At 36.3% G+C, this 25,245-nt stretch overlaps 1 protein-coding gene across 1 annotated transcript in view; it reads left to right on the top strand.

Annotated features, from left to right (window-relative positions):
- The window catches only part of LOC124354061, a 306,617-nt gene that overhangs the window by 87,376 nt on the left and 193,996 nt on the right, over nucleotides 1-25,245 (top strand). Inside the window, exon 3 of the mRNA XM_046804237.1 lies at nucleotides 3,903-5,675. Coding sequence (XP_046660193.1) covers nucleotides 3,952-5,675 — 1,724 coding nt within the window. The 5' untranslated portion in view covers nucleotides 3,903-3,951. The remainder of the gene's footprint in view (nucleotides 1-3,902; nucleotides 5,676-25,245) is intronic.

Here is a 25,245-nt window from a genome sequence, read left to right as displayed (position 1 = left end):
CGTGAATTGCTTTGTGATTCCATTTGCTATAGTCAGAGGCTCACTGCGCTCGCTTGTTTTCTCAAATTACAGTCATGGAGGAAATGGCTTCATTGAGTTTCTTCAGCCTCAGACTCGTCCCACTTGTCCTTTCTTCAGCCTCTGTAAATATTCCGTGCTAAAATAACAACTGAACTTAAGTTATTAGATATAATAATAAAACACATAAAATACTATAAAATAATAATTACCTGAATAAATTACAATGGTCATAAATATAATTATGTGTCAATATTTTCTTGATTGTAGCAAACCACTCAACATTGGCGTCGGAAATATAATTCACGCGAACCAGAAATGCTCATACACGTGCAAAACCTACGAAATTGTGTGCCAACCCGCGGGTATCCGTAGTTCTGTGATAAATCATGTTGAAAATATTGATATCAGAATCGAGTAAGAAGAACTAGAATGATCGATACCACGATACCATTGTGTTGAGTAATGGAATCTCTTATCCAACATCTGATTACGTTCAACAGAATAATCAATTAATAACATGTGTTTGCTGCAATACATTCCTTATCAAATATTTCGCAACTTTAGAGCCTATTGGGATGGATATTTTAATTTGGAGAGAAAATTCCTTCCTTAGTGTGTCTTTAGGGCATACATGTACTAAATTTCATATTTATCTTTCAGTCAGTCAAGAAATCTCCTTTTGCATATGCATATAACGAGTTAATATCATTCAGTTGTATAACTAATCTAATGTTTTTCATTTATTGCAGGCGTTACCTTCCTCCACTTCCTTCCTTAGAAGGATTGTAATGAAGACTCGCCTGGTGCCCCGCTCCTTCCAGTTCACACCTGTCCACGGTTTCAAAGTTAATTTCAAAATCCCATAAATGAAATAAAACTATCTATTGCTGAGCAATGGAAGCAGCGAGGCGTATATCGAGGCCACCCTCCCCACACTGATTACAAAATAATACAACACTCTCACAAGGATAATAACTTAAGCATGAACTTTTTAATTTTTAGCTTTAAGAACTGAAATCTCTGAATACTGGTTTAGAAGTGGTAAATTTGCTGCATTCTTTACTTCCTTTCAGACGACCTTAGAATCGACCGAAATTCCGGTCCGGCCGCTTTATACGACGCACGAGCTCGCGGCTTGTAATGTTAATTTTGGAAGCTCAAACTGGGTAGTAGTAATTGAGACTTTTACACTGTGAGCTTAGAACCCAACTTTTATGCATTATAGACATATTTGCGAATATCATAGAAAGCTCTAGATAAAATTAGAAATTAGTTTCAAACTGGAATTATATTTATTACCTGATTGGAGGAGACGACTTTTCACCTAACTTTCCTAATTGGAGTTAAGCTTCGGAATTTCATTACAGCCAGAGCATTCGCAGCAGTCTGTCACTGCTAATATTTTAAGATTAGGGAAAAAATATGTTCGTTAGCTCCCACTATCTCTCACTAAATAGTAGGCTACTGTAGATAAACATTGCTTCTACTCTTCATGCCTTCATAGGTATACATTACAGCTGAAAAGACTGTTTTGTTTCTGTGCAGGTTCTGTGTAATAAAGTTTAATTATCCATAAAATTTTGGTCCACATATTCAGAACATTAAATTACACAACATATTTGATAGACAATAAAAAAATACAATAATCCATCCCCTTCCCAATAAAATATGAGATAGTGTATTTGGTCTTATTTCAAATCCTTATAATTTCTTATACTATAAACTCTACTTTCTATTTATAACAAGAACTTGCATTCACATTATATGTAGCTGTTACGATGTTTGGATTTGTGGTCATTACGGAGTGGATATTTATTACAAAAATAAAGTTTATATTTGAAAAATAACAATTGTGGAGGGGTCATAAAAATGGAAGGGAGAGTGATGGAGTGGCGGTTTGGGTTGGCGCCAAAATGTCTTGCACGGGTTAAGTTTCTATCTCGGCCTCCCACCTGCTTGCAACTTTACTGCCTTTTGACATACGAGATAACCTCAAGTCAATAGAGTACTTCCTTGAACCTAGAAACCTAACTATCAAGTTGTAAGTCTCTAGGACCTTGTCGCACAAACGAGACGGACAGGCAACAACACAAGTTTAACAACTTTTCGGGTCCTGAACAATACACGACTATTAATTCTTATTTGCAGTGAACTCGTGCAAAGTTGAGTACGTCATGTTGTTTTTAAAAACAGTACGAAAATGAAATTCTAAGCAATGCTTTCGCGTTATTGCTTTGTTTAATTTTGCGTTCAACTGTGGTCGCTACTTCCAATACTATAAATATATTAAACCAAATTATTACATTAAGAGCCGGGCTTACTGGCGGCCATCTTGATTTTAGTCCCATAAGAACAATGATGAGACTTACACACTTTTATGACTGTAGTCTTGTCGTTATATTGTAGGAGATGTGTCATTTTAAAGGTACTGGCTAATAAAAATACGCTTTTAAACGAGTTTTTAACTTTTTAATTATTTTGTTTTTATAAAAATAAAAGAAATTATCCTTTACACTTTAGAAAAACAAAAAGCATTTCGTATTTTTTAAATGAGACATTAATCCTGATTCTAAGACCATAAATAAAACCACAAAAGTGTTACACATTGGTCTTATAGGATAAAAAAACCTAAGTTTCAGCTAATGTTGTCGATAGTTTTTTTCCGTCCTTTACTGTTGCTATCCTGCGTTCGGCAACAGCATCTCACAGAGCGACATTGAACCGGTTCATAGACTTCAGAACTCTGCTATTCGTTTCATTTTCAACTTGATACCATTCGATCACGTGTCGCCTTATCGTGATGCTGTCAACTTGTTGATCTCTTGTGTGGGATGCTGACATACCGCATCCTACACATAGTGAACACCGATAACTCAGTGAGAGATTGTTCTTTCAGGAGGAGGTCACACATCTCAGCAGCCGCCATGGCTATCTGCTAAATCTTTATAAGGTAAAACGTGAAATCGGTAGAAGAAGCTTTTCATACTTCGGTTCGAAATTTAACGGGGAGGCCGTTGATCTAAAAGAAACAATGCATGTAGCTCATATAGATCTCAACGAAAGATGATTACTTGTAGTATAGTCTTACTGGTTTTATTATAGAATTTATGTAAGATTAGATAAGCTAGATATGTGAGTATTTGTAAATAAATATAATTAAGGAGCTATTAAGGTTTTAATGTTATAATTGTCTTTTGTCATAGTGTTATTTAATCTTTTACTTACACCATCAATTGACTTGAGTTTTCCTGGAAAATAGTATATTATAAGGGAAACGCTTGCAAATAAAACCTTTTTAAGTCGTTTCACTACAGCCAGGTGTTTTGTTTTCGTTTCATTAAGCTACAATAATATAGAAAATTTCCAAAAATTGACATCCTTAGGTGAATTCACAATTCGGTATATCAAGTTTATTATATTATAATAGCACCATTCGTGAGTATTGTTGACTGGACGATGTTTTCCTAACATGAATCTTGCAATGAAACTAAACCGTGTAGTCTACTACTAATAGAATTCATGGTTTTTGAAACTAAATAACAGAATTTTTATAATTCATTATATTTAAGGAGAGAGGAATTTGAATTCTAATCTAAGCACAGGAAGTATTATATTAACCTAATAGGTAAACAAGAGAGTAAGGCAATTTCATTCTCTACATGCACTTCACAAGTTTATTAATCAAACTTTTACAATAAACTATTGATAGCTCATCAATCAATGTTATCATGAAGGTAGAAATAAAATATTTTCATACACGAATTTCATTAGATTTGTCCTTTTCGTAATAAACACGGGGAAATGTTCAGATTACGTGTTATGAAGTTAATTTTTATTACGTTTACTTATTTCTCCCACCTTACGCGATGTTTCTGTTTCAGGCATCTACAATCTCGATGGAGTCAGCGCCCCTGGGTCCCCCCGCCCGCAATGGCCTCCTGGTCCCCTAGCCAACCTCCCTCTCGGCCCCGCCCTCTCAGCACCATAGACCTGCCTTCGCCCCTGGCCGAGGAGCCGCGACAAGACACCCTCAGACGAAAGTACTCCTTGGACCATGGAGAGGCATCCGAGCTGTCCTGGAGACTCCAGCAGAAGGAACTCCAGAGGAAAGAGGATGTTGAAAGGAACTCTTCAGAGGAGCTGACAAAAAATGAGTCGGAGGAATCGAATCCTCCAAAGGAAGAGAGTTCCCTCTTAGCGAATCCCGCCGGGAGTGACAAAGATGTAAACCACAATGGGCCTTCAGAAGAGACAGATATTTCGAGTAAGTGTAAAAGAAAGGTGCTCAAACAAACTTCCTTCGAGTCAATCAGTTGTGATGACAATTATTTTTACGACTTTTTCGACCGCAATGGTCGGCCTCCTACTCCACCCCAAGATTCCTCAGAGGGACCTTTAGAAAACGTCACGAGGCGCGAGCAACCCTCGAAACCCGTTGAAGAGAACAATAACCCCCAAGTAGTGAATAGGATAGAAACAAATTGCGGTGCTGGAGTTAGAGTTAAACGTAATGTGAACGTTAGGCCGAGAAGTTGGTTGACGACAACCACGACAGAAAGAGTAGAGGATTGCAGAAGAATTAGAAGAAGACAGACGGATCCTTGCGGGAAAGACTTTTTAAGTAATTATGAAAGAGCTTTATCTTCCTTACTGTATCAACCGTACGAGTGCCGAACAGAAACCCCTAGCTCGTCCACCATCGACGACTCAGATGTCGGTTACTGGCTGGGCAGTCCGAAAAGGTGGAGCGCAAGAGAACGAAGAAGTGTTGGGGAGTTCTGCTATAGAAACGAATCTTCGGAATCCTCCTCGAGTTCGTTATCGTCATCCAGTTCTTCCATGGGAGAGTTTATCAGAAGGAAACCCTGGGGCGACTGTAAAGACCCATCGACGTCCAGCATCCGCGCGCTCCTGTCAGAGTGGAAATGCGGCAACACCGCAGAGAGCGTCGACCTCAATTCGGAGTTGGCTCGCGGTCCGCTAGGGGCGCTCGGAACCGGTTGGGACGGCAGAGCGCAGTCAGCTCAGTCGCCGTCTCAGTGCGGAGTGAGGCATGGCCGTGAAATGTTGGTGAGTGTAGTGGAGCCGGAGACGCGAGGCAGTCAGAGCAACCTCTTGACCGCCACCGGAAGTGAGAATGTGAGTGTCAGCTGTTATAGGGCGGTTCCGGCGACTGTCTCGGCAGTTCCGGTGATCCCCTGCAACAATGTGAGCAGTGTTCGAGTGGTACCGACAGCGCCCAGGACTTTCACTTCGACAGAGGCGCAGACGGATGATGTGATAGTTGATACCATAAGGGTTCCCTCGGGGAACCCCAACAGGGAGCAAAGGAGGAGAGAGAGGAGGGAACGAAGACAACAGAGACGCCTCGCCAACCACCTTCATCCCCATCAGACCCCGGACCCCTCTCTGTGGCCCCCTATCAGTGAACCCATGGTAGATAGATTGCCCGATATCCTCAACTCTCATCTGCCCCCGCCATACTCTACTCTGCCTATGGGCCTGCCACCCCCACCGCAGCATGTACACCCTCCGCCCCCCATTCCACCCCCGATGCCGCCCCCCATCCCTGTCACAACTGTTCCTGGAAGCCCTCCCCCTCAAGCTGGTGGACTGCGGTTCCCCTTCGCCATCGTTCCTGCAGGAAGAAGAAGGTAGGCCGTACTATCTTAAAAAGATATTCTTTTTTATGTTGATATGTTGACATTTACACCCCAAATTGGTTTAGTGACATTTCTCCGTATCCTATTGTACCAACATTACTTTATGGATTAGTCATATTGTTCAATGAGGCCTATCCAATAGTTACAATACAAGGCTTGTACAGTAAATAAATATAACGTAGTATACTTTCATATGCCAAAAGTATTTTGCAGGAAATAAACAGTAGGCCTACTATTATTTTGCACAGAAAATATTGAATACAGAGTACTCTGAGTTTGTTACTGTCAACAATGAAACTGTACCCAATAAGGTGAACCTTTCGATTGAATATTATTACATTGGATAAATTAATACAAATCCCGAAAAAGCTATAATAATTCATGTACCCGTGATGAAGCGTATCTAAATTCGATCGTTATTAAACTGGGTCTATGGAAGGGGATACAATATCTACAAATGCTAAATAGCATGACATGTTCTTTGGGGTAGTAGAAGTAGGCTATATTTCAGTTACAATCTATATTAAGTAAATGATACTGAATGAGACATACTGTTCAACCACAAAGAAGCGCAGAAGTTTCCTTAATTTGTGTGGAAACTGTATGGACGGTTCACAAAATAAGAGAACAATTTCTTTCTTACTGTTTTGAAATTTTTACACTATCAGAGAGTTTGGTGAAGATTTTAATGATTGGTTGTCATCGTTTTATCGTATTTTGTACCAAATCATAAAAAATGAATGTTGACTTAAGATATTTCATATGCCTATATAGTCCTTATTTGGTATATGTGAACATTCGACCCGCATTGATAAAGGTCATAATTTGGGGTTTTGGGCCGAAAACATAATACGTAAAATTGTTACTCCGGGCATATTCGTAAAAACCATTTTAGTGGTCCAAAAACAAGTAACTTATATGCACAGAAACTAAAATGTTATTTTTGCCATCTTAACAATACTGTTTCCTGTATAATTTGTATGTAGGGTGGGGATCAAAAGTAATATCTCTGGAAAAGAAATGTACATAATAATGGAAAGTTTGATTCTCATGAAAATAAGGAACTTTAAAATCGGGGTTCAAAAATAAATGTGTACAGTACTTGTATTTTGAAACGTTGAATTCCAAGTACTGAACAAATTAGGCCCTACTATTAAGGAAGGTGTAACATAAGTGGTAGTTGACCGTTGTAAAATTGTTAACTAATTTCTCAGATATAAAAAATCTGACTTACGCAAATAACAGACCACAACAAACGCAAGCATCAAACATAGCAACAACTTTTTCGTTATATTCTGCTAGGGGTAAACCTGTCCCTTGTCATTACAACCAAATTGCATCCAGTAAATATATGTATGAGCAATTTGGGACTAGGCGACCTCTAGCGGTATACTCCTGCCATTTGAATTGCTAAACCCGATTGTTTACTGAGGCCGATGTAACGTATAATTCCTGTATTGACTCTGCCAATTGGAACGATGTAATCCGTTTCCATTGTTGTCGCCTGGAGTGTTGTCGCCGGCGCGAGGAAAGTTGACATGACTGTCATTCTTTCGCCTTTCCACCCTCGAATAGAAGTTACGCGACGTTTTATTGTCACTGTCACATTCGTCTATTATTATTTTTTATCGAGCTACTAAAAATGAATGGCTCTTGAGGTCGGCTCTAAAATTATGAGCAGCCGTCTTAGCATATATATGTCAGAGGTTAAAAGTTTTAATTAAACTGTGTATGTGTTTGCGATGTATTTTTATCATATTCACTAAAACAGCTTGTTTGCGTTCGGAACTATGACTTTTGTACAGAACTCAATGCACCTAAAATTGTAGCGTAATCAGGAATATTAAAAAATCATTCATGTCCTCAAGTTATAGTCTATCTCTTGTAAAAAATCAGTTTGTATTTTATAACAGTTTGTTTACTATAATGTGGATTAATGTTCAATTTTTAAAATGATATTTTCCAAATGAGACTTGTTGGAGAGAGGTGTCTACCCGTCATACTCTCCTCCTTGGTACCCTACTGTGCTCGGAAGTGCATTACCGAAGCCGCTAGCATCATTTTATTCGTGCGCAACTACTTTACATCGCATACGCATACTCGTACTCGTGTGGTCGACTCTTATGCCCACTACATTACTGAAGCCGCTAGCATCGTGCAGCATACGCATACTCGTACTCGTGTGGTCGACTCTTATGCCCACTGCTGCTCGGAAGTGCATTACCGAAGCCGCTAGCATCATTTTATTCGTGCACAACTACTTTACATCGCATACGCATACTCGTACTCGTGTGGTCGACTCTTATGCCCACTGCTGCTCGGAAGTGCATTACCGAAGCCGCTAGCATCATTTTATTCGTGCACAATTACTTTACATCGCATACGCATACTCGTACTCGTGTGGTCGACTCTTATGCTCAATTCTTGTGAGTTAGCCCAGTATAACCCAGCTGCTCAGTAATATCACGTCTAGGTCATGTTTCCAATAAAATAAAAAGATAAATTATCCGTTCAATGCATGGACGTAGCCAGTGAGGGGGTCCAAGGGGTCCGGACCCCCCCCCAAGTTTTTTAGTAAACTATTATAATTATCATTTAAATAATTCAGTATTATTGGCGTATACTACTGAAAGATCGTTCTTAACAAAGAAAGGGCTCAAGAACTCTTAAGGAACTAAATGGGGCCTCACTACAAGTATTTGAATGAACTACGTTTATCTTACAGGTTTCGATTTAATTAAAATGTTCAAGGGTTCACGAAAAGTCATTTCCATTTATCAGTGAACAATTGTAGAACTTGACAGGTTTTAACAATTTTGGTGGTAGGAACTATTTGTTACAAAGCAATTTATATATTTTAAAATCCTTTAGTTTCATTCTTACTAGCAAGACGTTTGCTTTTTGTAATATTTATAAACAAACCTTTTAAATTTCAACTTCACAAATGTATAAAGTATAAATGAATTTTAACTGATGACTTGACTTCATCTGCGGGAAGAGCCTTACATTGCACTGTATGTGTTTGTATTATGCATCAAGCAAAATGAGTACTAAATTAATTTCTGATAAATAAACCATGGTTTAGTTTATAATAATGTTCTTCTTTATTTTTAGTAGTATTATTAACATAAACTTTGAAATTCATTGTTCAGAATTATGATTCGTTAAAAATCTTGTAATGAGTTATTAAAGCATCCATTTGTTTATTATTTTACTTGATTTTTGTATTATTATGAAATTCCCGAATGTGTTTATCATGTAAATATTTTATATAGGTAATTATGACTGAAATGAGTGGTAAATCAAAAAATTTCTTTATGTAATCGATGGAAAATCTTTCTTGTTGGAAAGTAATTAACTATATTCCAATTTATTGGGATTTAGGTGAAGAAATTCATCGGTAAGCTCACTGAAGTAGTGTAAACCACACTTATTCTGATTTATTAATTACAACGATTACATTATTTTTCGTAGGATTCAGTTGTTAACCATTTCGATCCCAGCATGTACACGGACATTCACAAATCAATTGCTTCAAAATATAAAGCGTTAAGAAACTTACACTTGCGCTATGCCAAATGACCAAAAAGAATGTATCTTTCTAATAAAGTTGTAGACTTAAATTTATATAGTATTGTACAAATGAATGCTATAAAACGTACAGTCAGTTGTGTTGAAACTTGCTATGCTTCTCTATGTAGGCTAAATCAGTTGTAAATGAGGGTTTATTACACCTTTTGTTGAGCGAGACTGCATCGTTGAATGACTATTACTTAGTTACAGTATATTTAGTATTTTACTTCACGTGTTTATATCTATTTCAAATTAGTGTTTTTTGTTTAATGTTAGCCCTATTTTTTTATTAGTAATCCTTAGTATACCTTCAATTCCTTGAAAACGTATCAATAATTAATAAATTCCATGGTTTATTTATTTAGAGAGATAAATTCATTAAATTTGGTCTGTTTTTTCATTTTTAGCTTTACATTTGTGTAAAGTGATAGAATAAATGCTTAAAATTACACATTTATAGCACTTATAAATATATAAAATCAACAAAATTCTAAAACAGCATTTTAAGTTTTTCAGTATAATATATTGCAAAAATTAATATTTCACAGCTATTAGAGTATAAGTTTGTATATTTCACAAAAACACCGAATAGATTTGATTGAAAATTAAATAAGTTAATAAATATTTACAAATGTTTGCAAAATGTGCTGGAATTTTGTAGCTTATACATTGCAGTAAATCACCAGGGTTTTTGGAGAAATTCGGGGAAATAAGGCTGGGTGGAAGATTAAGGAACTAGTACAACTGACGATACGATTGTAATTTTAAAGCGAGTTTATGACCTCGGTTGTTGTTTTGTTTACATCAAACATAGTTACCAGTAGCACAATAACTGTGACAGCTGATTACCCTCATAGTTACTGCCAGTGTCAACAAAACCCCTTCAGTTTAGGTCAACAGCATGCGGGTGTTCAAATACCAACAGCAGTTATTCAATCAAAAATGTTATTTAATAAACAGACTAAATAGTTAGGTCTCAGCTAAATATAGACTAGAGTGTTCTCTCCATTCTTAATAGGATTCATTGAATGTTTACAATAGTAACTGTTTCAGCTCCTGGTACGAACATGTATTCATATCGGTTTAATGTAGAATTTCTAGAAGTTGCGAAGGCATTTGTTGACGTCAGTTTTCAATTGCTAACGGTTTTACGGAGTATAAATTACCTAATGGCTTTCAAGTGTAAGTATCAGGAGATTTCGACAGTATAAGTAGTAAAAGGGTCGCAGTTCGTCGTGGGGGTCGTGTTCTTCTTATAATAAAGGCAGTCCTTAGTTCCTTAGTTTCTTGATCAGGATGTTTGAGGGCCGTGGCCCGCTATATAAATTTATTGGAAACTGACGAGTTAATACTTAGGTTTGCGCAGACAATCATCCCTGCTTTGATCATTGGTAGATCTTATAACACTGGTATAAGGCGTCTTCCCCGACCTTTAAACAGGTTTCCTGTGAGGAATGAACTGGTAATGGAATTGGTCGAGTACGGAATGCCTTTATTTGGAATGACAGAAAAGAAAAAGTTTAAATATATATATATATATATATATATATATATATATATATATATATATATATATATATATATCGTATGCCATCGTACTTCAAAGGTCTCAACTCGAATAGTACAAATATCGCCCCAAAGGCCTGGATGGACTTTGCTCACTTTGGAATTCAATGTCAGATCTATCTTCAATTTCCAACTGTATCCCAAAAAGAATACGAATTCTAGGGTCCAGTGCCAAGTATCGGAAACTGCTTCGGAGGCAAAGTTAGCACAAAACACAAATGATGGTTCATTTTGCATCATGATGGATGCTTCACGGTAGCCTGATCTGATGCGGTTTAGATTATGAGGTATAATCAGGTTTTAAAAATATTGACGAGTAGAGAACAAGCTATTTATTAGTTCCTGAGTGAGTAGGGTGTCTACGCTGACCAGGTTGAACGTAGAAGTAGTAACTCGGATATTAGTCCTCGAGTCTTGAAAGAACAGTATTGTCACTTCTTACATCGTCTATTCATCGTGCACGATCATCTGCCGAGGAATATTTTCACCCCGGAATGCAGAGAAATCGCCTTCTTACGACTTTGCTGCTGAAGGGCTCAGGCATTAGGATTCTCTCTGGCAGCTCGTATTTCATTTCAGCCTAGAAGAGCCTGCGGGATGGGTTATTCTATCAACCCATTCTACTGGTCGGATCTATTTGATTCAAAATTCATCTTTGTTCATTTTTCAGTCATCAATGTTTTATGATTAAGTCCTTTAAGTTGTTGATAATAATTATAAAAAAGTTGTTTTTTTTCATTTAAAATCAGAATTGTCACACCGGCAGAGATCAGGTGTATGTGGTGGATAAAATAGATAGAGGATAGGAATCTTTTCTTTTTGTAGGGTATTGTACGATGGACCATGCAATTATTGGCGATGTCTGATCTACAAAGAAGCACTCTTTTCCTGAAACTTTCACCTACATATTATTAAAAGTATGTTCTCCAGATAAAACATCTTTATGAACGTCCCTGTTACCGTCAAAAACCATTCAGGAATAGATTTGATTTCGCGTTAATTTCCGTCATCAAAGTGTAGGCCTAATACCTTCAACATAGATGTTGTCTTCCAGTGCTTCGCGGCTCTCCAAAACTATTCATTTATGCCACTGTAAGCTTTTTGGATGTTTAACATGCTGCAGATTTTCATGTGTCAAACTCGCATATTCACCTATTTCGATATAAAATTTGATACCGCGACTGTGCTACAACGTTTGTTTTTAATTTATAAATACACATTTTCACTTGTAACCTTTTCACTCACTCTATACCATCCTGTAGTTATTAGACAAGGTTTAAAGTTAAAATGAATCTTAAGGAGTTTATGTATTTTACTTTCATTTAAGTAGATCTTTCCAAGAGAACGGAAATTTGTTAAGGCGAAGGCTCAATTTTCTAAATGTCATCTTGATCGTAAAACGTTCAGACACATTACAATATCTATTATCAAGAGATCTCTACGTCCTCGCCACATCCTCTCGCCGTCCTTGAACACCCACAGACGGAGAGGTGTAGCCGCCCACGGAATTCTCGCCGCGCGGTGAAAGTCTTCTTGAGATATACATCTGTTGGGATAAAGAAGGAGCTGTTATATCTCTTGGGATCGAATTTGACCTATGGAAAAAAGTACTTTTGTAACCCCTGCAAGACAAAAAAATTATTTTGACAGGCTTAATGTAACTGTATTCGGCTTTTATCACAATTAAAGGAATTTCAAGATTCAATTCTTTAGGCAAATTACAGACCAATAAAATATAACTATTTAAGTATTCCATTTTCTTTACAAATTAACTTCTACAGTTTATCATTATTAGTATATGTAAATACTGTGGATTATATGATCGAGCGAGCGTTTTAAAAAAGCGCCAGGAAACAATAGTGTAAGCTGACGTCACTCTGATAATGTTAATAGAGGAAATGTACTACAAGTTTTACAGGATTATTTGTTGACGTGTTGGTGAAGGTCGGATTAATAACGTGGTTGTGTAAGCTTTCAAACCATCTTACGCTGAAGTGTGTTAAAGGTGGTGTAACCAATAAGTTCAGTGAACTTTCTAAATCAATTTCACGTAGAAGATTCGAAAAACCTATTTCTGAAGAAAATATACGTCAGTTAAACGTACAAAAAAGATACTAGATAATCTGAATTTTAATTATTTTGCATAAGAATAGTTAAATTATACTACTAAAGGAAGTCTAATCCACGTTGAGTGTCATTTAGAGCTTCAGTGAAAACAGGAGGATTTTATAGAACTCATCCAGCTCTTCTTTGTGGACGTGAAACCTTTAATGACGCAATATTTAGGCCTATCCCATTGTCTCGTATCCACTTCTAGCAGCGAACGAGCTCCGTATTTGCGAAACTGAACTCTCTGATCACGACTGCGGCAGATCCAAGTTTCACAACTCCCGGCGCGGCCTTTCTTGCGTCATCGAGGCAGGGCCGGTGCCGAGTGGTGCACGTTTAGCGAGAGAAAGATCTGCTCAAATAGACTTTCCGACTCCGCAGTAGTACAATAGTTCTCACAGCGTTGTCTGAACAATTATTTACACCCGCTGCGCCACGCCACAAGTGGAGGGGCGATGATGGGTCGGTAGACCAAGCGGCTGTTAGCGTGGGAAAGGATTAATCACAAGACCTGGTTTCCTTTGCAAATTGCCTATCATCAAGGAAGCTTGCGCTGTTTGCGCGCCTAGTTATCAGCATTGTTAAACATGCAATTTCAGTTTGGTTTGTTGGTATTCCCGTGTAGTTCTTGAAAAGGTCGTGGTGTATAGTTTTCATTGAGAAAAACGTTTACAAAAACATTAGAGAGCTTTTTTGTTTCTTGTGGTTTGCAGTGAATTTTGAGAACTATTTAGGGATGTGTACTACATAAGATGGGAATTATGGTCTTAGTCTCTTAATTAAGATCAATAATGTCGCCGCAATCCATATGAAGAGCGTGATTTGTATGTAAATAATCTCATACTCTGTGTATATATATACACTCAATAACAAATAAGAAGATATTAAACAATTTCTAAATTTCGGCTTAAACCTTCTTCAGGAAATTAAAAATAACATTTAAAAAAATAGGGCTATAAGAACAAAATTAACATAAACATCAACACAGAAAATGATAATTAAGAATCATAATATATATATATATATATATATATATATATATATACTATATATATATATATATATATATATATATATATAAATGTGGATAAATACAATTCGTTCCTTTTAGAAAATTTACTAAGGAATCTTATAACAGTACTGATACGTTTTTATGATTCAATACAAGTTGAACAATTGATTTAGAACAGGTACCAAAAAGATCCTCTCCGAATTAGTAAAATTATTTTGTTTGATAGGTCTGTTTTCCCTGTACCATTTCGTTTTTAAAAATAAATAAAAAATAAGGTCAAGTAGCTGTTCGCTCAGCTAATAACAAAATGTTGAAACGTGATATAAACAATTTTTATCGTTGTTTTATTCCAAAATGTTTCTGTTATGTTTTATCTATTGTAAATAATAATGCTGAGAAGGTTTTCATTATTTACTTTTAATCAATGGTTTGTATAGCATGTTATAAATAAATTAATAATTATTTAATTCACGGGGTTTTGAATGTCCGTGAATGTTCGGTAGTTTCCGGCCAAGTTCGGCCAATCACATCACACGTTCCTCTATGCAATAATCAAGGCGGTTAATTACTCTGTGTGGCGCAGCCCATGATGAATGTCCACTATTCAGCAGATTCTGTTGATGAGATTTTAAAATCAGCCGACTCTCGCAAATCCTGTTTACAGTCGTTCGCTATTCTGTTTGACATGTTTGCCCGTGTGGAACGAACATGCGTTCGGCAACGTTACAGAGACGTAATTAAATTATTTCATTGGCGCAATTAGTTTTGAAATGTTGATTGGAACTTGGTGATGTTTGCTCTGTTGTTTCATTTAGAGTGTAAACAAAACATGTATGTTATTATCCATATTGAAACTTAATTTGGGACCGGTCACAATATGTAATTAATCAACCTGAAGCTGTAAAGTAAACATTCAAACGCTAAACTTAAACTAAAACAGTATACAGTTTAAATATTTGCAGTCTATGTAATTTGATTTAAAATCTGTCTACAAAGGAAATTGAGACTGGTGATATAAATGGTTTCTGATATTATTTGAATTTCTACTCAAGGTTTCAAAATTCTACTTTTTAGAAATAGTTTTACTCTTCAGTCATAATCCGGCTGATCAATCTACCAAATAAGGCAAACATTTTGTTAGAAATTTATTTGGTACGTCGTAAACAGTTGATCGCTTTTGGGGTTCGGATCTGATTTCGAGAGCGCTGGTTCTATTTCTTCCTTTTTTAAGGACATTTTATTGTAAGTGCCTTCCTGATTCTCATTTTCCAAAATACTGTGGTCTTACCTTACTGGCATTTCTCTTTTTATAGCATCCTCGTATAGACAAGAGGTCAATGAGGACTAAATAACTGGTCTGTGATAGAAGCCAATGTGACTGATATCTGGAATTTTACTTTAGATACCGGTACTGAAATCATGTACTTTTACTATAATCATGTTTACATTACTATAATTTCTTTCTATAGTAGTTCCTTAATAGTAGCCCAATCTTACACTTTGTTAAGTAATTGTGCATTGGTAAAGGAAGTACCGTGTTAGGATTTTATTCTGTTGGTTACAGAGAAGCCTTCTTAAAACATAAAGCAAAATACAAACATTTATCCTTAATTCAAAATCCGTTGTTCATAGTTCAGATTCTGGTCTTGCTTTTCGCGACGATGAACCAATTCAGTTCCCGGACTTTGAATCTCCAATAGCTGCCAATAGTTGACTAACGGTGACTCAGATGACCGAACAGATTCCCACGGTCGCCCACTCTTCCCTCTCCACTCCTCCTCGCATGACTGGAATATTGTCTATTTGGACACTCCCCGATTCGTTCCTTATAAGCTACACGAAGGGAGTCATGACTGTCCATCTGTTTCTGATGATCAGCTGAGGATCACTAGAATCTGTAATGATCTTAGATCAAAGGCCATCCGACCACGACACCCCCAATTACGTTAGTTGCGTTTTAGAATCGTGATCAACTCTAGATCATCCTTGAAAATATCTCTGGCATTGTTTAGCTAGCTTGGTTGTTTCAGTTTTATGATGAATATTTTAAAAGATTCTTTTTTTCTAAGTAGAAGACTATGAACAAAAATCTAGTTTGGCCTCTATTAGTCTAATATGTAGTTGATTCATCCTGTTTGGATTTGGGGTTTGCAGTTATCTATTTTAACGACTAGAACTAACTTGTAAAGGTAACAGGATTATTCCAGACATTTTCCATCGTTCAGTGAAAAAGATCAGTAACACTACGTTTCGAGATTTGCAATCTGATCTCTTCTTCAGGTAAATAACTAACTAACACATAATACAAGCTAGGTTAAAATAAACAAATCATACCAGAGCGTTGTGACACGCCTAAGTCAGGAATCACAACCACCATGTTGTGTGTCAACGTCACTAACTCTAAAACATGCACTTAATTAAAAACTAAACACAACACCAATTATTAAAACAGAACTATAGAATACAGGTCACAATACGTCTGCATTCGTCCACCAACCAGCTACGACTTGTAAAGATTGAAAGTCTATTAATACAACTTTATACAGATTGATTAGTGTTTAACAGTTTTGTATTAATTTCCAAAAAGTGGCTTAAGAACAGCCATTTTTAAACAGTTATAAAACCCTCAGAACTACTGTTAACATGAATAAATAATTAATTTAAAAATATTTCTGTAGAAGGGTTGAGAATCAATTCCAAAAAAGGCATTCTAAGCTTTAAACAGATCAAGGGAAGTGAGGTTCAATTTAAACCCAGTTGATTGGAATTTTGTTTTTTGGATTGTCCCACTCTTACAACCATTTCCAAGAATCCTGTAAATATGAATATTTATTTAAATGTTGTTTAGAACTTTATTCTGTTTAGTTTCCTCGGAAAAAGACTAAAAAATTCGTATGTAACATTTTGTAAATAACAACAATTTGGATTCGTCTGTATATATTATGACAAATAATATTATAACTGTTTACGTTACCAGGAAATGTTATTCTAAAAAGTGAAGAAAGATAATACTCATAACTATAAAATAAAAATCCAAAATTATTGGCCCCATTCAGAATTAATTTAACACAGGAACTACAGGAAATTACAAGATAATATACGTTTTAAAAAGTTATAAATATAAAAGTATCATATTAATATGTACGTATAATACCCGCACACAAGGAATAATATGTCAAAGGCCGTGGGGTATTAATAAAATGAAACGACTCAAACAAAGGCAGGCTTCGACATTGTTAATTAACATTACAGAACAGCTGCGGCGCTCAGTGGATAGCAACAGTTACTAAACAAGCCCGCGGCGCAGCCGACACATTTATTAAACAGACTCGTTAGAAAAATATGTAATTAACAAAACTCTGGCGGGAGAGAATAATTCAGACATAACGAGGAGAAGTGGACTATGCCTTCGTGCCCGGCAGAGACCGCTGACTGACCCGGCGGTTGTCCGTGGACCTCCCTAGAGTCATGTCTTAGACAATATTATTTTAGATTATTCGTTCTTAAAATTAAAGGTGGGGAAGGACATAAACAGTTGACCGACCAGTTGTAAGTTTAAAGCAGGTTGCTTTCTAACTGTGGACATGGTTTCAGTAAAGGCAGGAGTGAAAGGTGTTCGAGAACTGTGGAATTACTTGCGTTTGTATTCACACTTAGATTGTGAGACCTTAGCCGAACTTTCCCTTCAGTCAGAGCCCGAGTAAGCCCAGAGCAAGTCAAGGCCACCCACCATATGGCAAGAACAGTACCGCACTACTACAATAGCCTACTTGGGACTGATCAAATGTGTTATGTTTAAAAAGGGATTTCCCATCTACTGTAGCTCTCCAAATTTTCATGCTTAGCACCTCCAAAATTTCCTGTTTGTCTCTCAGATAGTAAACATTTAAAGTACTACTTTTCGACCCATATCTTTGATATTAACAAAAGACATAAATATAAAATAATGAGATAATTATTAGTAGTGTTGAAATAATATATATTTTTAGAAATTGTGTGTGTTGTAAAACTTAAATTTCTAAAAGTGAAAAACAAAGGTAGCAAATTATTAAATTTCCGCACACACGAACACAGGCACTTCTTGCTTTATTTCTTGGTTATGACAGTGGTTATATAAGGTTTTTATTATAACAGTATTACCTGAACTATTCTTTGTAGTACTGTCAGTAAAGTGAATTTCAGATAACTTCAAATTACAATGTGCATATTCTTTAATTTCTCAGGGCGGCCGATACTTTTAAGAGCGATGTCCTCAAATCGACCATGTCCTTATTAAGTTGGAATATATACACTGAATGAATATGTAAACGTTTCAGTGATGACTCTGGCCCATTAAAAAGTCAACAACACTCGTCGCGATGCGCGAGCAATAATAATTGAGTTCCACATCGAAACAGTAAAAACCAATTGACTCGTTAACCGTTGGGCTTCATTTATTTAGGCCTCTATGCAAACAAGGGCCGTAATGGTTAGCTGTAATGGGGTGCGTGGGGTGGTGGGTGTGGATGTCGGAGAGGGGGGGCGCTGATTGAAAAAGGGGCCAGAATAAACGAAACACCAACAGGAGGGAATTAATTCGGCACTCTGCTGGTTTTGGTTTAATTTGTGCATGGCGAGGCTCTCTGTGGACTGGGCTGTCTGTGCACGTTATTGTAACTTGTTAGAACTGTTTAGTACTGTCGGCAGTTTGTTCAGTGCTTTTCACTCTTTATTTTCGGAAAAAAATTGTTGAATTAGAAATTGTTAATTATATCGTTTAATACAGACTTGTTTAAACACCAGTTATTTTTATTGTTAAATTTTGTATGAAATTATTTGTACAACGGATGGGGAATTAACTGAGTCCTGTTGAAATATTAAGATAAAACCTATTTACAGCCTTATCTGTGTGATTGAATCTGATCCACAAAACTATTGACGTTTTATGAAATGCCTGTAATACAATAAGCCATAATGGTTCAGTCTGTATTAATCATAGTAGTAGTTGACTGCATGCACTCGCCAACACGAACAAATCAGACCTCATCTGAAATCGTCTAAAATCACGATATTTGAAGTTAACTTGATTGATTTCAATACGAACTTCTTTTCTAAATAGGTCGTCCTATATTACTTCTCCTTTTCCTGCCATGGTTTAAATAACGAAACCCTCACGCTATTGGTCTATTCGTCGTGAGATTAAACGATGAAAAGGTTTAGGCATCCTCCATAAGAGATTTCCTGCTGTTATTCAGCCAGCAGGATCTGTATCAGCTTGCATCGGCACATACTGAGGCATTCAGCCCCCGAACACCCACCCCATCATGGGCAGGTGCTATCACCACAGTACAAAGACCACCGGTGGATCAATATTTGAAATAGCAAGGGCAACAATAGACGGACTCCGACAATGGGAACAGCATCGGTCCCAGTATACAACCTTGAGGAGGCCAGTGAAAGGCCACCCTCCTCCCCTCACCCGGCCGACGCCCTACTGTAATGTTAAATGTTCTCGAGAGTATTCTATATCAAACTAATGGCCTGAGAGCGAAACGCTAATGGCTGAAAAGGATCGAATGGCAGCGGCGGGTAAGACTTTCTTTCCTCGCGTATTTATGGCCCTCGGGCCGGATGTTGGGAATCGGACGAGGGAGAAGGTGGTTTTAACAAACGCCATTACAAGACTGTTATCTTATTTCAGTCGTCGAAATGCAAATGTGTCAAAATAACATTTAAACAGTAATTTAAAAATGACAAGCACTGCTTGTTCAATGTAGTAGTAACATATACTGATTTTCAGTTGCCAAGCAGCCCATGATCAGATGGTTGTTCTCAGTTTAACAATAGCAAATAGATAAAGTAATTGTTATACGTGTAATTGTACTAGCCAGGTACCAACTGGACCTGTAAAGGTAGCCCATCTACATTTAGACTGAACGAAAGGTTCGATCCACGTACTTATGGAAGTATGCAAATAACTGACAATTTCGGGTTTCAGCGAATACATTTCAGAATGGTAGGAAATGTGGAAACTCGATTAATTCGTATGTTAATCTTTACAATCACAGTAAATCCAAATTTATGATCGATACTAACACATTTGTCAAATTTTTTAATAAATAAAAGCACTTAGTGTGTACACACGACATTTATATATTGTCAAACATTCCGGGGGGGGGGGAGGAAATGCGTCATTGAACATCAATATTTCAGTGTCAAAAATGTCAAACCCAGGAAAGTCAATAGATAAGAGATTCCAATAGAATAACGCGAAATCTCTTATGAATAGAACCGAAACATCAGATGGTATTTCTCGTTTTATAAGAAAGCTAAATTCTTGGAAGGTCAACAACTGCAAACAAATCCATCAACGAATGGAAAAAGGCAAGACGCAGCGCAGCGGCTGAGACGACACGGTAGATGGTAGATGCGACCGAGACCGCAACGCCATTATTTATGCCAAGACTCGGATCGTAATAGGATAACCGTTAGAGGACAGAGTAATGTTCAGCCATCGAGCATCCTGTGACGATGTCGTCAAGACACTGTTAGTCGTTCTGCCGCTGAAGCTCGGCATACCTTTGGTACAAGCAACTTTAGGGAATTTGGGAATTGTGTAACTTCTACTGTATTTGTTTTTTATAATGTTATTGAAATATCTTATGTACTTATTAATGCAAGAGTACTGTAATTCTTAATTAATTCAAGCCGAGCATTGTGTAGTATTATAGATAGTTGTTGGCCAGATTATATATGTTTATGTCACAGTAGCTTTTGTTGTGTATATGCAATACATTGATATTTTGACATTTATGTAATAACTTAATTTTGTGTTCTTAAAGTAATGTCATGTAAATAAAGTTTTCAGTTTCAGATTTGACACATCTGAAAATGGCTCTACTAAGCGAGTCCAAAATTGTGTGAGCCGGAAAACTTACATGGTAGTCAACGTAAACTTGTCCTTATTCCGTATTTCTAACATTTACAAATTTTAGTAATTTCCTAGTTAATTCATTGTTTTAGAGTGCACTTTTACGTATTTCTCTATTAAAGGATAACTAACACATCCAGGTTACAAATTATCCACCACATATTAGTTATTACCATGATCTCACCGTTAGTATTTTCTAATACTTGATTTTGAATTTTATGAATGATTACTTCTGTTGTGATATATTTTAGTTCGTTTTTAAACTTTGATAATTTTGTTAATATTGTTTGTTATAGTATTTTAATCCTTGGTTTAATATAATTTGTTACGTCTTCGTTTTTCATGTTCATTTATTCGTTAGTTTTTATTGTTATTGCTTGTTCCTTTTTTAAAGTACAACATTTACGCCCTAAATTTATAGCAGATATTTCGTATATAATGTTTCGTCATTTATTTTCATTGCTTCTTTATTCCGTACATAGGCTAAATTGATGAACTTAATCATTCGTATTTATATTTGTACGCATACATTTATTAGTATTCTGTAAATTCGTATGGTTTCCTTTCATATTTTTTCTTATATTTTGTATCAAAGATTTGTATTTCATAACATTGTGTTGTTACACACAGATACACTGACTAGGTAACTGAGCAGTAGCTAATGGAAAATGATGGTAATATAATGACCGAAATTCGAGAGTATACCATTGCTCGATAGGAGCTGGAATCCAAAATAGCAGTCAGAACAGCTGACTCTTTGCTTGATGTTTTCACCATTAATGAATCTATATTTAGCAGTAGTCGCCACGGTTCGCTCTCAGAGTCTTGAATTAACTCTCGGAGTCTGCAATGCGTCTCGGAAATGTTAACTCGGCGAGCAATTTTCCGCCGGGTAGTCAAGGGTGTCACGTCTCCGTCTCCGACGGGAGTCTCCCCTCCTGTGTTCGAGGGGGAGATAGATGGTGAGGGGCTTTCCTCGCTAGGCAAGGTCGACACGGCGCGTGGTCCAAAAAATTACCGCTTTCTGTAGACAAAGAGAACACACTTAGGTTGAGAATGACTCTGACCTCTCTTGGGGAATCCTTGACTCGTGATTCTTTGACAAAGTGTTAGGCTAAACCCGTGATGTAGTGCAAAGTGCACCTACTCTGTGAGTTCTTGAGGTAATAGAATATTTGTAGTTCTACGACGGTATTGCACTTCTCTGTAAGATATATTTGGTTGTCAATTTTGTCTGAGTCTTCCCCCGCGTGTGTACATGAGGAAGGATGATTCGTGCTATCATTATTAATTTCAATCACACCAACACTAGAATGGTACAACTGTGCAACAGTTAAAACCAACTCCCTGCATGATTACTGCTCATAGTTGAAATAAAGAAATAAAAATAAAATAAAAAAGTATAACTTGTTCCTATTATATTTTGCATGTATGTTGTATTTTCCCTTTCCTAATAGTGCTCTCTTGAAATTCCATAGGAACTTTTCTAGATTGGTAATGCTGTAATCTACTGAATTAAATTTGGAAGTTATTTTATTTAATCAAATTAACACACTGCATTATACATTTTAAATCTTGTGAAATATCCTTAATAAATGTATCCCTGAAAAGTTTTTAAATACGTTTAATTAAATTTGAAAAAGTCTTGTGTTTTTGTTTACCACCAAATTGTACAAACATTAATATTTTTTGTGTAATCTTAAAAATAGGATCGGGGATTTCTTATTTGCTTGTTTTCTAGCGTTAACCGCTTAGCCAGAAAACTTGTTTGAATAATAAACGATGAAGTAATAGTACATTGTCATTACTAGTCTCGAAAGTGACCTATTGCGGTGTGATATCTCGCGCAAGACGAAGCCGAGCGTGGAAAATGTTATCGAGTCCCGCAATGGAAGTTTCGAGACGAGTGAGCTACTTAACAAAGCTTATCATCGCGATACAAATAAGCACACGAAATCTTTTAATAGATTATTAAATCTCATAGTCGAGTAAATTATTCTTCTACAAGGAAACGTAAAACTATTTTATAATTCATTTTATGTCAAAATCAGCTGTTTGAACATAGGCTGTTCAAATAACGAAATCACACTGATGTGTTGAATTGTTTATAAAGAAATAGAGATTGCGTCATAGGGGAAGAAATGTTTACATGTTTGGGAGAGGGAAGATTATCTGATAACTAGGGAAACGATGACTCTCACATCTCATCTGTATTAGAAAATACCTCATTACCATACAGAGTGATCTTTATTTTAAAAAATAACGACACAATAATCCTTTGTAGACTTTTAATTCACTACTGAGAGGTCGGTCACAGTTTATATAATTATTTTCCATTTACATTTTTTCTACTTTACCTATCTGGTTTACAAAAAGAAACCAATATAGGTGGTTGGCAAACCATTCTGGAGCAACCTAAAAAATATGTTTTGAGCAGCGAAACTTGCTTTATAATCGTAGTTTGTAAGTGATTAAGGAAGATAAATTTATAAATATTTAATTCAAGTGAAATGAATTTGTAATATTTGTTGAATATTGTCAACAAGATTATATTGTCAAAGAGATGCTTTAACACATCAATAATATTTAGATTTTTAAATTAATTAAACAATAATGCTATTAGTATATAATTAATTTGATCGACTAACTTCGTTGGACACGAATCCCCTAGTATTTTCTGCCAATAGAAATGAGCGAGATGTCACTTTTCCCTTTAAATCCCTAACAAGCTAAGTGGAGGTTATTTAATAATAATCCACTTGAGTCCCGACCCACTCGAAGTAAGCCCCGACCGGTCCTTCAGTTAGTTGGGAAAACTCTCCGGAAACTCTTTGCCAATACTCGGACGAACGTCGGAGACTCAAATTGGCTCCGTAATAACGTTCAAGGTCTCCGCTTTAATTACACATAACCAACACCCGTGGTTGCACATCGTCCTACCGACACACCTTCCGCAACATCCTTTACCTTTAAACTACTGCTAATTGAAATTTTAATTGATGTTTCACTCTCGACTACTGTTCTTCGAAGGTTAACTTAAAATTTACATTTACTTGAATTGCTCGCTTTTTGTGAAGGTGCAAACACTATAATTACTTTGAGTTCTACTGAAATTGTTTGTATAAAAAGCTATGTAATGGTAACATTGTGCCATCAAAAGTTATTGATATCAAGTTTCTTGATTTAAAGTTTTGTTTTAGTTATGGTAGACCAGACGTAACATATGTAGCTGGTTCAAAGCCTCAAATTCTGTAACGCCTGTAACTCTGTCTAGCAATAGCATTACGATATATATTTGGCAAATGGTATAATACTGTATATATTCTTTGTGTATAAAATATCTTTTTTGTTGATTTAACGTAGAAATTAATGAATCAACAGGAAATACTATTGTAAAATTACTGTAGAAACATAAAGAATAAGAATTTACTCATAAAGTTTAAACACTATTAAAAAAAGGACTATTGCCATCCTTTTTTAGGAGACTTTTACGATTTGAAAGGTTAACAGGATTATGAACATCTGCTATCGTTGCGTGATAAAGGAAATACAACGTTTTAAGGATTGGTATCTATGCCCGTCTTCAGGTTCCTTGAGTTCACCTAAACAAGAGTATGGATAGCAGTCCTCAAAACGTTGTGTTTCGCTCTATCAAAACATATAACCATGAACATTTCCGTTGTGCCACCAAATTAGCTATTGTCAACAATGAACTTTAAAGAAAGATTGTTGGCTTTGTTGGCACAAATGCCAGTCTTACTGACATAAACAATTGAATTAATGGATAAACCTTTTAATTAACACTGAACAATTACTGTATTTGATTTTAAAGCTCATTGAAAAACGTTCTGAATACTGTAAAGAAGTAAAGAATACTGTAGCGATATGAGAGGATAGATACTATCTGATCAGGTTATTCGGAAATCGGTGTTTATAATTACCGTGGTCTGTGAGGGAGGAACAGAAGATATGTTCCTATTGGTGGCATTTTGAAACTGCCTTAGAATTTGATTTCCTGTGTCACTTAATCCCTTCGATGGAATCCTTCAGGTGGTGAAGGTGTGGGTTCGGTACCAACATATCTTTGATCAAAATTTGCGTGGTACGGGCATAAAAACTCTATAACTCATTTTTTCGAATATATAGTATCCAATCCATTTTACATCCCACATTCTCTATTGATATTGACCTAAACATGGGCACTGCAGTATGTCAGTTTGATAAGTCATACTTTATGTTTGTAGAGGTTTATGGGTTTTACAGTTACTTACGAAAACTGACTTTTGTTGACATACGTGGCTTTCAATGTCAGAGAGCTGAAACCTTACGCTTGTGCCAATAAGAGATCTTCTCTATTTAGACTCACCACTGCCAGTCCGGTTCTAGAGACG

Source organism: Homalodisca vitripennis, chromosome 2 (genome assembly GCF_021130785.1).
Source record: "Homalodisca vitripennis isolate AUS2020 chromosome 2, UT_GWSS_2.1, whole genome shotgun sequence".
NCBI lineage: Eukaryota > Metazoa > Arthropoda > Insecta > Hemiptera > Cicadellidae > Homalodisca > Homalodisca vitripennis.
The sequence above is the reverse complement of the archived record's forward strand: the minus strand, read 5'-3'. Positions and strand labels throughout refer to the sequence as shown.